The 15,542-nt window shown below is 42.6% G+C and overlaps 1 protein-coding gene across 1 annotated transcript in view; it reads right to left on the bottom strand.

Moving 5' to 3' along the window:
- Positions 1–9,817: 9,817 nt before the first annotated feature.
- Positions 9,818–15,542, bottom strand: part of LOC146785406 (uncharacterized) — a 2,064,968-nt gene continuing 2,059,243 nt past the window's right edge. Inside the window, exon 36 of the mRNA XM_085634420.1 lies at positions 9,818–14,617. Coding sequence (XP_085490546.1) covers positions 14,534–14,617 — 84 coding nt within the window. The 3' untranslated portion in view covers positions 9,818–14,533. The remainder of the gene's footprint in view (positions 14,618–15,542) is intronic.

Below are 15,542 nucleotides of genomic sequence, written 5' to 3'. Positions count from 1 at the left end.
TTTTCGGCCGAAAAGATTTCCAGGACTCTCAAGTAGCCTCCTCGTGTTCCAAGGATAGGCACAAGTTACACACTTGGTGGAGATCGGTGCATGGAAACATAGCTTGCCAATGAGGACAGGAGCGGAAAGAAAGGTGTCTGTTCCATCACAGAGAGGACATGGTGTGGAGGGAACGTCGAAGTTACAAAGTGCACTCCGAAGGAAACAGCCCAGAGGAACTGCAGCCTAGTTGAATCACCCAAACAAAGTCGATGTTGATGAACGTATAAGGAAGACTGAGGAAATCTGCAATGGAAATAATACTGATGGTATAATATGGAAATGGAGAATCAACAATGGTCTTGAACCGGATAGAAGAGCACACGTGCGAACCTGACGGCAGAAGAAAACAATCTAATAATGGAGTTGATGACCACGTGCAATACCAGCAAAAGGAGGAGTCACAATACTTTGTGACTCAAAAGACTTCTTAAAAGAAAAAACTTGCACACATCGGAGCCCAACACTAGAGGGCGGACTTATGCTATATATATATTTATATAAATATATCCAAGGTGCTTCACGCCACACGAAACTCTTCAAAAGACGAGAGGGCAGACCCAAATTTGATGCAAACGGGTTTATTCACAGAACGCCCGCACCTGCACCGATATATATATATATATATTTGAACACACATGTGTGTCTGTATTTGTATACTCTCTTAACAGGGACTCTCTTTTCTTGCGATAAGCCCTTTCTCGCTTGAAATTAAGACCGATGTTTGGAGATGGGTACCATAGGTGACTATTTGAGAGATGTGACATGTGAGACTGCAACTTTTTAAAAGCTAGAACTATTTGGCAGAATGGCGACATTTTGGAAGTATATTAGGAGGTTATTGTCCTGACTGCTGATATCTCACAAACACACAGACTTGAAGTGATTTACACTTACAGGGCAGCAAGCGTTAATGGGGCAGCTGTTTTGTTCTGTTTGACAATGATAATGTAAATTCCTCATGGAGCAGTCAGACCTGACTTGAACTTTTAAATATCAATATCAGTAAAGATATAACATGTTCGGTTTAATGCCATTTGTAGTTTGCAGAGTTGACAGTATTAGTCCTCTTTAATTTCACCCATTCAGGGTTGTATGCTTAACAATTGTGCTCAAAAAGATAGATTGTTAGAGTTTAAACCGCAAACATTTTATAAATGGTGATTGTTTTTGCATTCCAAATACATGTGCTGCACCGAATGGTATTTTACCAGAACGTTTAACTTGATGGAGATATATAAAAATGTTTAATTTGAGGGAGAAATTCAAAGTATTTTGTTTATATTTACCGTGCTTCATGCTATATAACGTGGCACAAAATGTTGCTAATTTAGATTGGCAAATGCTGTTGCACAGCCGAAACGTGTCTCTTCCTCTGATGTCCAAAGGTACCTGTTCCAATAAAAACAGGAATTACCTCCCGTCTTGAGTGCAGGCTCATATATATATAAATATATATATTCACAGAAAAAAACATAGGTTTCAGGCACGTTATAGTTAGGAATTAGCATTTAAAAAACCTCAGAAATTCACTGAAAAAACCATATGTTTCAGGGGTGTTATAGTTAGCTGGACTTTTCACTTGTACAAAACCATTGAAATTCCCCCGTTATAGTTAGTTCAGCTAACTATAACTCGGGCGCCCGCAATGCACTGCTGATGACGTCACATATTACATCACTCATGACATGGTCAGTGACATCACTCATGACATCACTGATGACATCTCAAATGACATCACTGATGACATCACTGATGACATCATCCAGTGAATGTCTGTTTTTCTGAAAATGAAATATGTTTTATATATGTATATCTCAAGGTCGATGGAAGAATAAATGGGTATATAAGTGTCTAAATGGATGATTTGTTTTGGAAAAATTGATTGTGTAACTGACTGATTAAGTGTATCATAGTGAATACATGGCTTAGTGAGTAATGTTTAAATATGTAAATATCTGTATCAGTCTCTCACTTTGTGTATAAGTGGCTGCATGGGTTGGTGAGTAGCTACATGGGTGTCCATATAGGTTATTAGTTGGTTTTTTGAGTATCAGTCTGAGTGTCTGCATGGGTCGGTGGGGGGTATTACGTAGTGCATAGGTGCATGAATGAGTGACTCACTGTTTGTATGTGTTGAAGACAGCATGTGTGCAAGACTGTATGGGTGGATGAGTGTGTGTATGGGTGTGTTAGTGAGTGAATGACTGTCTCAATAGTGTCTTTATGAGTAACTACATATGTTTTAAACTAGTATATGTGACTATTGGTGTATATAAGTGAGTATATGTGAGAGTGAGAGATTGAAAGAGTTCCTGTATGAATAAGTATGTGTTTCTATAAGTGATTGTTTAAAAGACTAAGTATGTGTACGTTTCCGTAGAAGTAAGTGTGGTGGTGTGTGTATAACTGTATATGCAAGTAAATGTATGTTTGATTCTTCATTAGCATGAGTGACTATGTGTGTGAGTAACTATGGATGAGTGGCATTGTTTAACAGGATGTATAGGTGTATGAGTACATATGATGAGTGAGTACATGTATGAGTGACTGTATAGGACTGTTGGTGAATGAGTGGATGTGTATGTGGATCTTAGAATTACTGAAGAGGTTGTTGTAACTGGTATTGGTATGTCCATTGTTTTGAAAATTTTAGTCTCTATTTTTGAATGTGTGTATCAAAGGTTATATTAGGGTGAGAGGAGGTCTGCCACTCTATCACAAGGATGATGTCATCAGTGGTGTCATCAGTGATGTCATTTGAGATGTCATCAGTGATGTCATGAGTGATGTCACTGACCATGTCATGAGTGATGTAATATGTGACGTCATCAGCAGTGCATTGCGGGCGCGCAAGTTATAGTTAGCTGAACTAACTATAACGGGGGAATTTCAATGGTTTTGTACAAGTGAAAAGTCCAGCTAACTATAACACCCCTGAAACATATGGTTTTTTCAGTGAATTTCTGAGGTTTTTTAAATACTAATTCCTAACTATAACGTGCCTGAAACCTATGGTTTTTTCTGTGAATTTCAAAGGTTTTTTAAATGCTAATTTCTAACTATGCCTACAGAGATAGGACATGTGAAGAAAGAAGAAAAAATGCACAGAAAGAAAAAAAAGAAGTTCCAGAAAGAAGTAACAGAAGTCCTCAAAGACGAAGAAAAGTGCAGGAAGAAGGATAACGTACAGAAAGAACAAAAAGAAGAGCAGAAAGAATCCTTGTTGCAAAATCATCCTGTACCCTCAACTTTTTCAGACGGATACTGGTGGTAACTGAGTCTGACTAACCAGTCCTAGAGCCAGTGCTATGTTAAAAGACACTTAGAATACAGTGAAAACACCTACATACACTAGGGAACATTATGCGTTGGGGTCCCCCTGTGATTAGCATGACCTCCTCTGTAAGCCCCTAGTATATAATAGGGCAGGGGGATTAAAACTACCTCTTAAAACAGGCCACAGGGCGTTTTTGCACACGTTAACTCAGGCCCCGTCCCCTCCCTTCACCACTGTGTAAACACACCCTGTGTCCGTTTTTAGTTGGGAGATTAAGTTCATTTGAATCCTGAGGGTCCCTAGGGTCCAACTAGCCCACTAGGTACCTCCAGTAAGTGCCACAGAGCTGCGTTGCAGAGAGGTGTAAAAAGTGGCACAGCCTGGACCACCTCTCTGCAATGCAGCTCAGTGGCGCTTACTGGAAGCACTTGGTGGGCTAGTTAGCCCCCAGGGGCCCTCAGTATTGAAGGGAAATTATATCCCCAATTTAAAACGTGCCATAGTGCGTGTTTGCACACATCACATCAAGCCCCGTCCCCGACCCTTAACCACTGTGTAAACGCGCACTGTGGCTGTTCTAAGTTGAGAGATTAAGTCCCCTTGAATCGTAAGGGTCCCTAGGGTCAAACTAGACCACTAGGTACCTCCAGTAAGCGCCACAGAGCTGCGTTGCAGAGAGGTGTAAAAAGGGGCTTGGCCTCAGAACACCTGTCTGCAGCGCAGCTCCCTGGCGCATACTGGAGATGCCGGTTGGGCTAGTTGGCACTCAGGGACCCTCAGTATTGAAGAGGAATTAATTCCCCAACTTACAACTCGCCAGGGGGCGCGTTTGCAGAGTGCTGCAAGGAGGGGGCGTGGCCTCCGGCAAGATGCCAATCTTTTATTAATTTAAATTTTTTAATAAGGGGGGCTGTGTGGTTCCCCTTCTTATTCTAATTTATTGGCCCTGATGACCCCATCCCCCAGGGCCTGTCTCCTAATTATATTTTTTTGACCCTAATCCCCAGGGCCGGCCACTGTTTTTTATTATTTTTAAAAAATATATATTTATAGACACACATAGGACATGCTGGATAAACCGTACGTACCTATCACCATGACGATTTGAGTGATATTCATTAAAAGGCGACTATGCATACAATGAATCCACGTGGAATGTATTTACACCACTAGTGAAGCTCTGACATGTCTGATGCCCTACCGTGCCTAATCCCGGTAGACACCCTTGTCGTTTATTTATACAAACATGGGTAGCTATTGACGGGCACATTTAATACACATGCACACCAAGCCATTCAAAGGGGATTCGACAAAAATTCGACCAAAACTATGTAAGAAACCCCCCTCACGGTTAATAAAACACACATCCACTGCCGGATGTGTAATACTTTTTATTTTACTCTCTGGAAAGGGGACGAACATCACTTGAGAGTCACAGCGCGCTCCTGGCAGAGCCCAATGCTGTGTTACACCCACCATTGCCTGCCGAGTGCCACACACCTCTGTGTTGTATTCTACCAGCTAGTGCATATGCTATGACACTCTCTAGCCCATGTGCACAGTAACACCACCCCGTGAATATGTCATGCCACACTTGTCTTCGCACGGGTTATATTGCACCATCTAACGTGCCTTCCTCGATGCCTATGTTATAACGCACAGTGTTATGCCATACATATTACAATCTGGGATCCATATCTTTTTCACAGTGCATATGCAACGTTACACTCCCCAGCACATATTTTATATTACAACTTTAGAGACTAGTTAGGTTACACAACACTGCCCTGTGCATATTACACTCCAAGGCGCACATCGCATAGCACGCGCTAGTGCCTGTGCTATCTCGCGCTTTCCAATGAATCTGTCATTGCGCACAATGTATTGCATATTATATTTCACGCCCGGTTCATCTTATATCACACTTTTTGGTGCATAGTTTATACCATACACAATATCTAGTTTTCATTTTCAATCGTGCTCTCAGGACTATGTTCTATATAACACTGTGTTCACCTACCCTTTTCACGGGCATTACATTTTACGATAGGGGGTGGAGGGTCAGGGGGTGTTTCTGCCAAGTGAGCCCGGAGTCACAGTCACAAACGTCCTCTTCTTCCTGAATAAAAGTGAGATTATGCTGCATACTTGTTCATATTTTAAGTAGTTCGCACAAACACACGTTTTAAAAACAATAAAGTTCCTAATACCCGCCTTCTCTGAACAGTTAGCTTGCTGCCCCATCCCCCTCCTCCCTATCCTCTGTTGTGTGAATCCATGGACTAGCCTCCTCCCTCCTGCCATGCATGGTCAGATGTGCTGCCACTGCCCTCAATTTAGTATGATGTACCAGTCCCCTCCTCCTGCCCTCCATTGCCCAATTCAATGCCCCATCATTGACCTCCTGCTTAAACTCTGTGCTTAGCTTGCTGCCCCTATTCTCCTTCCCCCTGCCCTCCGATGTCTTTGTGCATGCCCCTGCTCCATCCTTTTTGCCCACCATGTTCCATGGACCTGCCACTCCTATCTACTCTGAGTGTTCTGTTGAGCTGCCACTCCCCTCCCACCTGCCTAGCATTGTCAGATGACTGTAACCTGTCCCTGCCACCTCCACCCTGCCTGTCCACATGCCATGCCCCTATCCTCTTCCTCCTGTCCTACATGGTCCATTGTACTGCCACACCCTTCTGCCCTCCCCGGTCTGTTGTGCTGCAACTGCTCCTCCTGCCTGCCCCATGCGGTCTGTTGTGAGGCCCCTTCCCCTGAACTTTCTTGTCTGTGCACAGGTCCTGACCCTCCCTTCTATCCTCCATCGTCCTTTGTGCATGCCCCTGCACCCTCCTTCTTGCCCATCATAGCCATTGTGCTGCCACTAACCCTCCCACTTGCCATGCATGGTCTTCTGTGCTGCCATGGCCCCTCCCACCTTCCCTGTGTTGTCAGTTAGCTGCCCCTGACCCCCTCCCACCTTCCCTCCATGGTCTGTGTGTATGCCATCACAGTCTCACTGTTGCTCTTCATGGTGTGTCTTGCTTCTAGTGCCCATCCTGCCTGACCTCCATGGCTATCTTGCTGCTCCTGCCCTGCCCCCTTGCCCCCAGCCCTCTGTTTACATGTGCAGACCCCTACTCCCTCCCTCCTGGCTTGTCTGTTCCATTGTAATGCCCCTGATCCGTCCCTCCTGCCCTTTATGGTCTGTTATGCTGCAGCTTTCTCTCCTGTCTGTCCATTATGGTCAGCTAGCTACCATTGCCTCTTGCCCCTCTGTTCTCTGTTGTCCATGTGCATGGTCCTGTCCCCTCCCTCTTGCTTTCTATGGATTGTTGTGCTGCACTCCCGTCCCGCATGCCCTGATGCCTGCCCTGCAGGGTCAGTTTGGTGCACCTCTCCATGTCCCTCCTGTCCTCTGTTATCCAAGTCCATGTCCCTACCCCATTTCCTTCCATGATCCAATGTACCATACTTGCGAGCATTTTGAACTTGGTAAGAGGGAGATTTTGAAAAAAAACTGGGGTATTGATTTTCCCCTTTGAGTTACATTGAAAAAGAGGAGATTGTAGACAGGAGACAGATCAAATAAAGCCCATTTGAGCTTAAAAACATTGGACGTTTCCTGGCTGAATCGGGTCTGTTGGCATGTATGGTTGTACTACCATTACCTCTTCCTTCTGCCCACAATGGTCTATTACATTGCCACAGCCTCTCTTGCAAGTCCTGTATTGTTGGTTTGTTGCCCCTGCCCTCCATAGTCTGTTGTGCTGCCACGGCCCTTCCTGCCTGCTCAGTGTGGTTAAATTGTTGCCTTTGCACCCTCCTACCTGCCTTCAATTTTCAGAGTCCGTGCCCCTGGCCTCTGCCTCTCAACAGTATCCTAATGAACAACTAGATTGCTAACATTCTATATTTATTACAAAAGTGTGGAACGCCTGACGTCCTCTTGATGTGATCAAAACTGTAATACCTAGAGCATTTCCTTTAGAAATTACATATATGAGAGGGTCTTATTGGCATCAAAATTATGGTTAGTGCTCTAAAAGACTAAAATAAGGACATATTTTCTGAGTTTTCAAATAGCGACAAAGCACTTTTAAATTATTTGTTATCTTTATGTTTTTTTATCCAGTTGACCACTTGATTACATGTTGCACTTAGGGGAGAGGATGTGGTGTTACTTCCAGAACTGCAGACTTTGCAACTGGGGAACCAGGTTGGAGTCTCTGCTTCAGCTCGACATTCTGTGATTCTGGTCAAATCACTTAGTCTCCCCATGTCTACAACCAAAATGAATTTGTTCTTGTGTGATGTAACCAATGCTCATGTAAAGCACTCCAATACCTGACAAGTCTGCACTATATAACACTGCTAAAACACAAAATAATAAGTGTTTTGCACACTTCTGTCATTGGGCTATATTTGGGCTACATCTGGGTGATTTTGGGCTGCATTTGGGCTCTTTTGTCTCCGGTGGCCATCTTGGGAGATTTATTTGTTATGAAGTTTCCTAATTTCCTCATGTACTGCAGTCTCCTCAGTAGGAAATGCTTTCAGTTTTTTACTTTGATTCCATCATGAAGGTATTCAGATATGTCACACATTTGCCATAAATTCTGAAAGTTAGCACTCTAGTTGCTTATTAGATCATTGTAGTAAAACTACTGTTCACCATGGAAGTCTGCTCCTGGTATTAAAAGTGCATGTTTCAGTCTGCATGTCAGAATTTTTGAATGAAATAGAAGAGGATTTGAGAAGTCCCTCAAAATGTGCCCTCATTTTCTTTCTTCAGCATTAATCATAATTTATATGGCAAAATGAACCCCCTCATTGTGTTCCTTTTTAAATTAAATGTTTTAAGTGTTACCAGTTTATTCCAATCAAGATGGCTTCAGGTGTGCCATACTTTTGTCATAATGAAGACAGTAAGCGCTCTAGTTGTTTTTAAGAACACTCTGGGACATTCTGTCATTGGGCTATACTTGGGCTACATCTGGGTGATATTTGGGCTACATTTGGGCTCTTTTGTCTCTGGTGGCCATCTTGGGAGACTTATTTGTTATGAAGTTTCCTAATTTCCTCATTTACTGCAGTCTCCTCAGTAGGAAATACTTTCAGTTTTTTACTTTGATTCCATCAAGAAGGCATTCAGATGTGTCACACATTTGCCATGAATTCAGAATGTTAGCACTCTTTTTGCTCATTAGATCACTGTAGTAAAGCTACTGCTCACCAGGGAAAACTGCTGCTGGTATTGAAAGTGCATGTTTCAGTCTGCATGTCAGAATTTTTTAATGAAATAAAAGAGGATTTCAGAAGTCAAAATGTGCCCTAGTTTTTCTTTCTGCAGCACTAATCATACTTGTTATGGAAAAATGAACCCCCTCATTTTGTTCCTTTTTAAATTAAATGTTTTAAGAGTTACCACTTTAATCCAAGCAAGATGGCTTCAGGTGTGCCATACGTTTATCATAAGTAGGACTGTTAGCGCTCTAGTTGTTCTTTGGAACACTCTGGGAAGCTGCAGTAGAACACAAAGGAATCAACTGACAGTCTCTGCCCTTGTTGGATGTACATGTTTTACTGAGAATGTCAGACTTCATTCTCACATGACTGAGAAAGATAATGTGAATTTACAGAAAATAAGCTCTCAGTTTAGCTTATAGATCACCTTCCAAACCTCTGTGGGAAAAGCATGAGAAAATATTTTTCTCTCAATCATAAATCCCAGCAGAAGGCTTTTTCACATGGTGAAATCACCTTAGAACATACCACAATTCCTAAAATGAGTATGGTACCATCAACAAATGATTTATAATGTAACTAAAGTCTTAAAACATTCTATTAACTGCACTGCTTTTTAATGATGTGCTATCATGTATATTGGTCCCAAGATGGCTGCCAACACTTATTGGATGAAGTGCTGACAGCCAATCAGATCTCAGGATGAGATGTGTGGTTAGGCTCCGCCCACATATATATATGATTTTACTTTTGATTTTCTCAGGAACTACTGAACAGATTTACACCAGACCTGCAAAAGGCACTTCCCTGAGCTGAGGACTACCTCTCTGCCAAATTCCAAGTAATTCTATTCAGCCGTTTGGGCTGTACCTTGGACTAAAGGTCCCTATGGAAAATTGCATGGGGAAAACGCGTTTTGGGACCCCCCTTTTTTCTCAGCCCCCGCTTGACGAATCCCCCCGAGACTTTCAGGGTAGGAGCGGAGCAGAGCGCCCTACCTATTTTGAAAATTTCGCGAGGATTCGTCAACCGGCGCCAAAGTTATTCCAAATAGAATGTTGCAGATTTCCTATGGAAACACGGTCCTAACTATAACTATCTACTGGCGAGACCGCCAGTAGATTATATATATATATATATATATATATATATATATATATATATTTTGGCACTGAATGTCTTGTTAGCCTACATTTTCTTCAAAGTATCAGCTATAAAGGTAGCAGTTTTCAACATTAAGGAGAAGATTGTCTAAATGTCTATGTCACATTTTTAAGTTTGAAAAAACAGGGGGGCCCCTGTGTACAAGATGGACTTGCCGAGTACAAGGAAATTATTATCAACTGGGGAAAGAACCTAGGCAAGTAACATTGAACGTAAAGAACAGCAGATAATGCAGTTACATATAGGTCAAATAACATACAAGGTTGCCTATGTTATTTTTATCAAATTATTTATTAATTATAAAAAAATTTCACATTAGAACAAATATCTATATATATCTGATAATTCTATACATAAAAAATCCTTGATTTTATTGTGTCAAAATTTACAATACATACATTAATGAATACACATTTTATGATACAATGATTCAGCTTTTTTCTCTTTTTATCTTATATCTTACATGAGTTAATCAAACAGTATAATCACTTAAAAGTAATGTACAATGTGGCTAGTTGAGATAATGAAGAAAGCTGGCGGTATGTTGACACGCAAACTTGAAATGACCGCCCAAGTCGATTAATTAATTAAAAAATAATTTGATAAAGTTGATAAAAATGACATAGGCATATATGGGCTCTGCGAATATCTTTTAACTACCCCCGAACCTATGCCCCATACCTTTAATGGCAGAGATCTCGCATCCACCATTGATTTTATGCTAGTTTCTCGAATTTACGCATCCAGGGTGCTTACTTTTAAGGTGGGGGAGATTTCTTTGAACGACCACTTCTCACTTTGTTTAACGATTGCCCAGCCCATGCTTTGTCATAATTAGCTTAAAAACAGAAATCCAACTATAGGCTATGTAGACTTGAAAAAAACCAATGGCTACTCACTTCGGTGGTCAAATGTGGACCCCGACTGGCTAATGAAGCAGTTAATTACTAATAGCAAACCCGCCATTGATAATTGTCTGAATGAGCTCTCCCCCAGCGAAAGCATTATACAATCCTTTCTCGAATTATCAAAGGAGGTAAGTAACTTACTCCGGATGCAAACCCGCAACAAACGAAAAGATATGGGGGGGTTTGATAAAAAATGTACACAAGCGCATTCAAACTTAAAAGTTGAGCTGCATAGGCAGCCCAGATCGCCAACAAAGGTCAGATTGTCAAGAGTGGAGTATAGGAGGGCTATCAATGAGCGAAAACGCTGTCTGAGAGACGAGGCATGGGAAACACTGCAAACCGCGGCCTGCCAGAAAAACAACGTGGCATTTTGGAGTGTAGTTAGATCTCAGTTTCTCTCTTCGGGAGAGAGACCATTAATCGAGATTGCAATCTCAGAAGATGCATGGGTTAACTTTTTCTCTAATGTGTATAAAGGCCAGGATGACTCTGATTTGTGCTCGACCACTACCGTCCCAATTTCTCAGGCAAAGAAGGTCTTGCAAATCACCTTGGATGAAGTCAACAGAGCCATCTCTCGGAGCCAGGGGGGTAAAGCCCCGGGACCCCATGGAGTCCCAGTAGACCTGTTTAAATCTAACGTCCAACTCTAGGGTCCTTTAGTAACTCAGGTAATTAATGCCAGGGCTAGGACACTATTACCAAAGACCTGGGCAGAATCCACAATAATCCCTATCTTCAAGAAGGGGGATCGTCAAAATCCAGGATGTTATAGACCAATTTCCCTGTTCCATTAAATGGTCAAAGTGGTGGGACGGGTTGTCCTGGAACGTCTACAAGACTGGGCGGAAGACACCAAGGTCTTGTCTGACCTACAATATGGTTTCCGGGAAGGATTAGGGACTATAGAGCAGAGTCTAAATTTAGCAATTATAATTGGGAAATACACCAGAGCGAAGAAGGGAAGATTATATCTGGCCTTTGTGGACCTCACAGCGGCCTTTGACTCGGTGAGACATGGTAAACTGTGGGAGGTCCTTGTAGCCATGGGGGTGGACCTCAACATTGTAGCTTACCTGCAGCAATTGTACAACGGTGCCCCAGCCAGGGTCCGGTATGGATGGGGAGTGCACTAAAGCTTTTCCCATTAGGAGGGGGGTCAGGCAGGCTTGTGTCCTGGCCCCTTTCCTTTTTAATTTATATATTAATGGATTGGTAGACGAGCTGCTTAAGACGGGTCAAGATTTTCCAAAATGGGCTTCAGAGGGATTTAGACAGTTTTTATAATGGATTTGGGCCTAAGTATCAACATTTCTAAAACCCTTGTTATGAGCTGTGGCCAAGAGGTTCAGAGGGGTAGGGTAATGGAGATCTTCCTGGAGGGTAGGAAGATAGCCCAAACAAAAAGCTTCACATATTTAGGCATCTTATTTAATTGTAATGATACATGGACCAAAACGATAGCCACTAAAAAGCTTGCGTTTATAAGAACAACTAGTGCCCTTGCCACCTTCGCAAAGAACTTGGGTAGGAAGCCACCAGTAGAGCTCCTGCAAATTTATAAGGCAAAATGTACATCAGTGGCAATGTACGGGGCAGGGGTGTGGGGTTTTGCTAAGACCCTCCCTCTACAACTTGTGGCAAATGCTTTTTTGCTTTACATTTCGTCTGTCCCCCAAAGTACACCTTCCTTTGCCTGTCATGAGGAGTTGGGTCTTCCGTACTTATCGGACATTAAGCTTGAACCAATACTTCTCTGGCATAGGATATGGTCAAAGGTAGAGACTCAGTTAAATAGAGAGATCATGTTAGACACTGTGAGACTTAAAGGGGCCCAGCAGATTCCCTGGGTCAAGTATGTGCAGAGCTTCATGATTGATCTAGGTCATCCGGAATACTTTACAAACCCAAGTTCCATGTTATCGACATCTAGAAAGGGCTTAAAATCCGAGGGTCTCTTATTATTGGGAGAGATAAGAGCAGCAGATGAAACATCTAAACGCCGCGTGACGCAACACCAGTTACACTTACTTGTTTAGGGATGGAGCCATACCTGACTTTTGTACCCAGTGGCTTCGACAGAATGCTTTTAACTAGATTTAGATTGGGCATTGTCCACAGATTATTGTCTATCCCTAAATTGAATGATTGGCCACAAATTCTGTTGCCCTGCCCCTGTGACTCGCAATCTGCCCGGTCCACAATTCATGTAATGTTTTTTTGTAAATTTTATGTGTCACTATGGAAAGTCTGGATACTGCCTCTCTTAAAAAAATAAAGGTTTTAGACAGTGTCGCCCAGCGTTAATCCGACTCCAGTTTTGGGAGAATGAACATATTGCCTAGAGGATAGCTCTGTATCTGAAGAAAGTGCTCCGGCTTAGGAAAACTATGATATTTGAGGATTGTTAACAGCTGGGTTTTTACTGACTGAGGACGGTGGTTTTAAATGTATAATGTTTTGCTAGTCTATCTTAAATTTTGCTATTTGTAATGTTTATAGTTTATAATGAATTTTAACTGTGTGTTTTATGTGCTTTTATGATTGTCCTACGAACAGTGGAATATAGCTTTGTGTGTGTGTGTGTGTGACATATATGTAATCACATTGTCTGCTGTTCAGATTTTTTTGCCTGTTTACATATATGTACAATGTTACTTGCCTAGGTAAGTTTCCCTAGTTGACATGTCACATTTTTATACAGAGTTCCCAATTTTAGCCAAATAACAAAGTCGACATAAGGGGAAATGTGTCCGTTCGTCTGAGATCACAAAATATGGTAAAGTGGAAAAGCTCGGATCAGAGTTTGTGACGCATGGCTAGTTAATCAACAAATTAGCAACTCATCTATTTCTACAAAATCTAATCCCGAGAGACATTGTTTCTCTTCTTGGCTTGCAATGTTTTATGCTAGCAGATGCTGCAGCCCTGCAACATGATTGAAAAGAGGGGTGGGACATTAGTCTAGGATCGCAGGTGGCAGCCCTATGCTGTGTTATCAGTGGGAAGAGAAAGACGAGTGCTTAATCCTAGCAACCATCATGCCTTGCTGTTAAAAGTAAAAAGGCAGATGTCACAACCACAAAAATTAGGCTTTATATGTCGTAAATGTGATGTAGAGGGGATTTAACCAGGAATGTATGCACGCCTTGAATGTGATAGCAAAATTAGTTCAAGAATTACAACACACATCCCTGTGTAATAAGTGAAATAGGAAGGGAATCCTTAAATCCAGCAGTGTATGGCACGTGTGAAGTGAGGATGGAGCAGAGTCTGTTAATTCCTGCGCGCAGTTATATGGCAAATCCCAAGCAGTAACTAGTGCAAAGGTCCTCTGTCACAGCTGTGTGTCTGAAATAAACCCGACGAAGGAGATTTGCTGAAAGGTGGTGAATGGATTCAGGATAAGGAGTAACACGAACTGATGTGCAAAGTTAACCTTTCATTTCCTCTAGATTGCAGGATGTGCGAATGAGTGACACATACATACATATGCACTCAATGCCCAAAGACCCAGGAAGCTGTGGCATGCCTAGGTATGGCACCATAATACTGTGTGTTTTGGGGCACTAGAGTCTTCTTGATGAAAGGTGGCTTTATGGATGAACAAGAGTTTAATATGCCACTGTTGTAAGACAATAAGAATCACCCAGCCACTAGTGTGCCCTCAATCCCCTATCCTTAAATGGGCCCTCTCTCTTACAATTCAAAATAGATATCAGTTAAGACTTCGCAGTTGTGTCTATGGATACAGAGTTCCGTCAGGTCTTGTCAGTAAATACAGATTATGGCCCTGCTTTCCACAGCTTGTCAGTAGATACTGTCAGTTGGGTCTTCACAGTGTCGTCAGTCGATCAGATAGACTTGGTATCCTGTTCAGGATTGGAGCAGGGAAGACAGCTTGCTACAATCCAGTTCGTAAGGTTTGGCTGATATACGACTGCCTGCGCCTCATCTCCTGTTCCAGTTGCTCCTTCAGAGTGTTCACCTATGGGAAAAAGTAGAAGATGTACAAAATAATAAACATTGGGCATCATGATTATAATCGATCAATGACACAATGAGCAAATTCAATCTCCTTGTACCCAGAGTCTGAACCACATAAACTCAATGGCAGAAGTCTCATTCAAAGGTGATACTGCAAGGCAGTTGTACCACAAGAGCCATCCATTCAGTGCAGACACTTAAGGGCTTTAAAGGGAGAGGTACTGTTACAGTGGCCAAAACTGCAGGACAGTTCTATGAGGGATGCCCTACGAGTGCTCAAAGTGACATTATTTGCAAGGGGCAACAGCACCCTTTACCTTTTTAGGTCTCGGCTAGCGTGGCTGCGCACATGCGCAGCTTGTTCAGCGAGATTTAATGTTTTTGAGGACTTTCAGTAAAGGGCTTTAAGCCCTGCCCCTCTTTTCCATTGGCTGGCGTCACCGTTTACCGCCCCTCTTTTCCATTGGCTGGCGTCACCGTTTATGCTAAACGGTGGCCAGCCATTGGAAAAGAGCTTTTCATGTTGCCTCCCTTTGGCTTTTTCAGACAGCCCACTTGGACGGGCTCACCTGCTTTCCTCCCGTCGCAAAAGGTTTCTTATCTTTATAGGGCCATGTGTTTCAAACATATGGCCCCATAAAGACAAGCTCCGGTGGAATCCTCTTTCGCTTTCGGGACCGCGCTTGTCTTTCGTTTTCTTAAGTGTGTTTGAATTTGCTTGTGCCCCAATCAGACCCCATGCAGAGCCTATCCCGGATCTTTCCGCACATGCTGCTGATGCCGAGCAGACTCCTACTGGGGGTGAGTGAGGTGGCTATGTGGGCAGGGGTCAGTGGCGTTCATCTCGGGGTTGTATATTGCTAACCCCCATTCTCGGGGAGGTAGGGTTGGGGCGACTTTGAACGAAGGCCTTTACCTGTGGGTTA

Source organism: Triturus cristatus, chromosome 11 (genome assembly GCF_964204655.1).
Source record: "Triturus cristatus chromosome 11, aTriCri1.1, whole genome shotgun sequence".
NCBI classification, from domain to species: Eukaryota; Metazoa; Chordata; class Amphibia; order Caudata; family Salamandridae; genus Triturus; species Triturus cristatus.
Note: the sequence above shows the minus strand (reverse complement) of the source record. Positions and strands in the feature narration are given on the sequence as shown.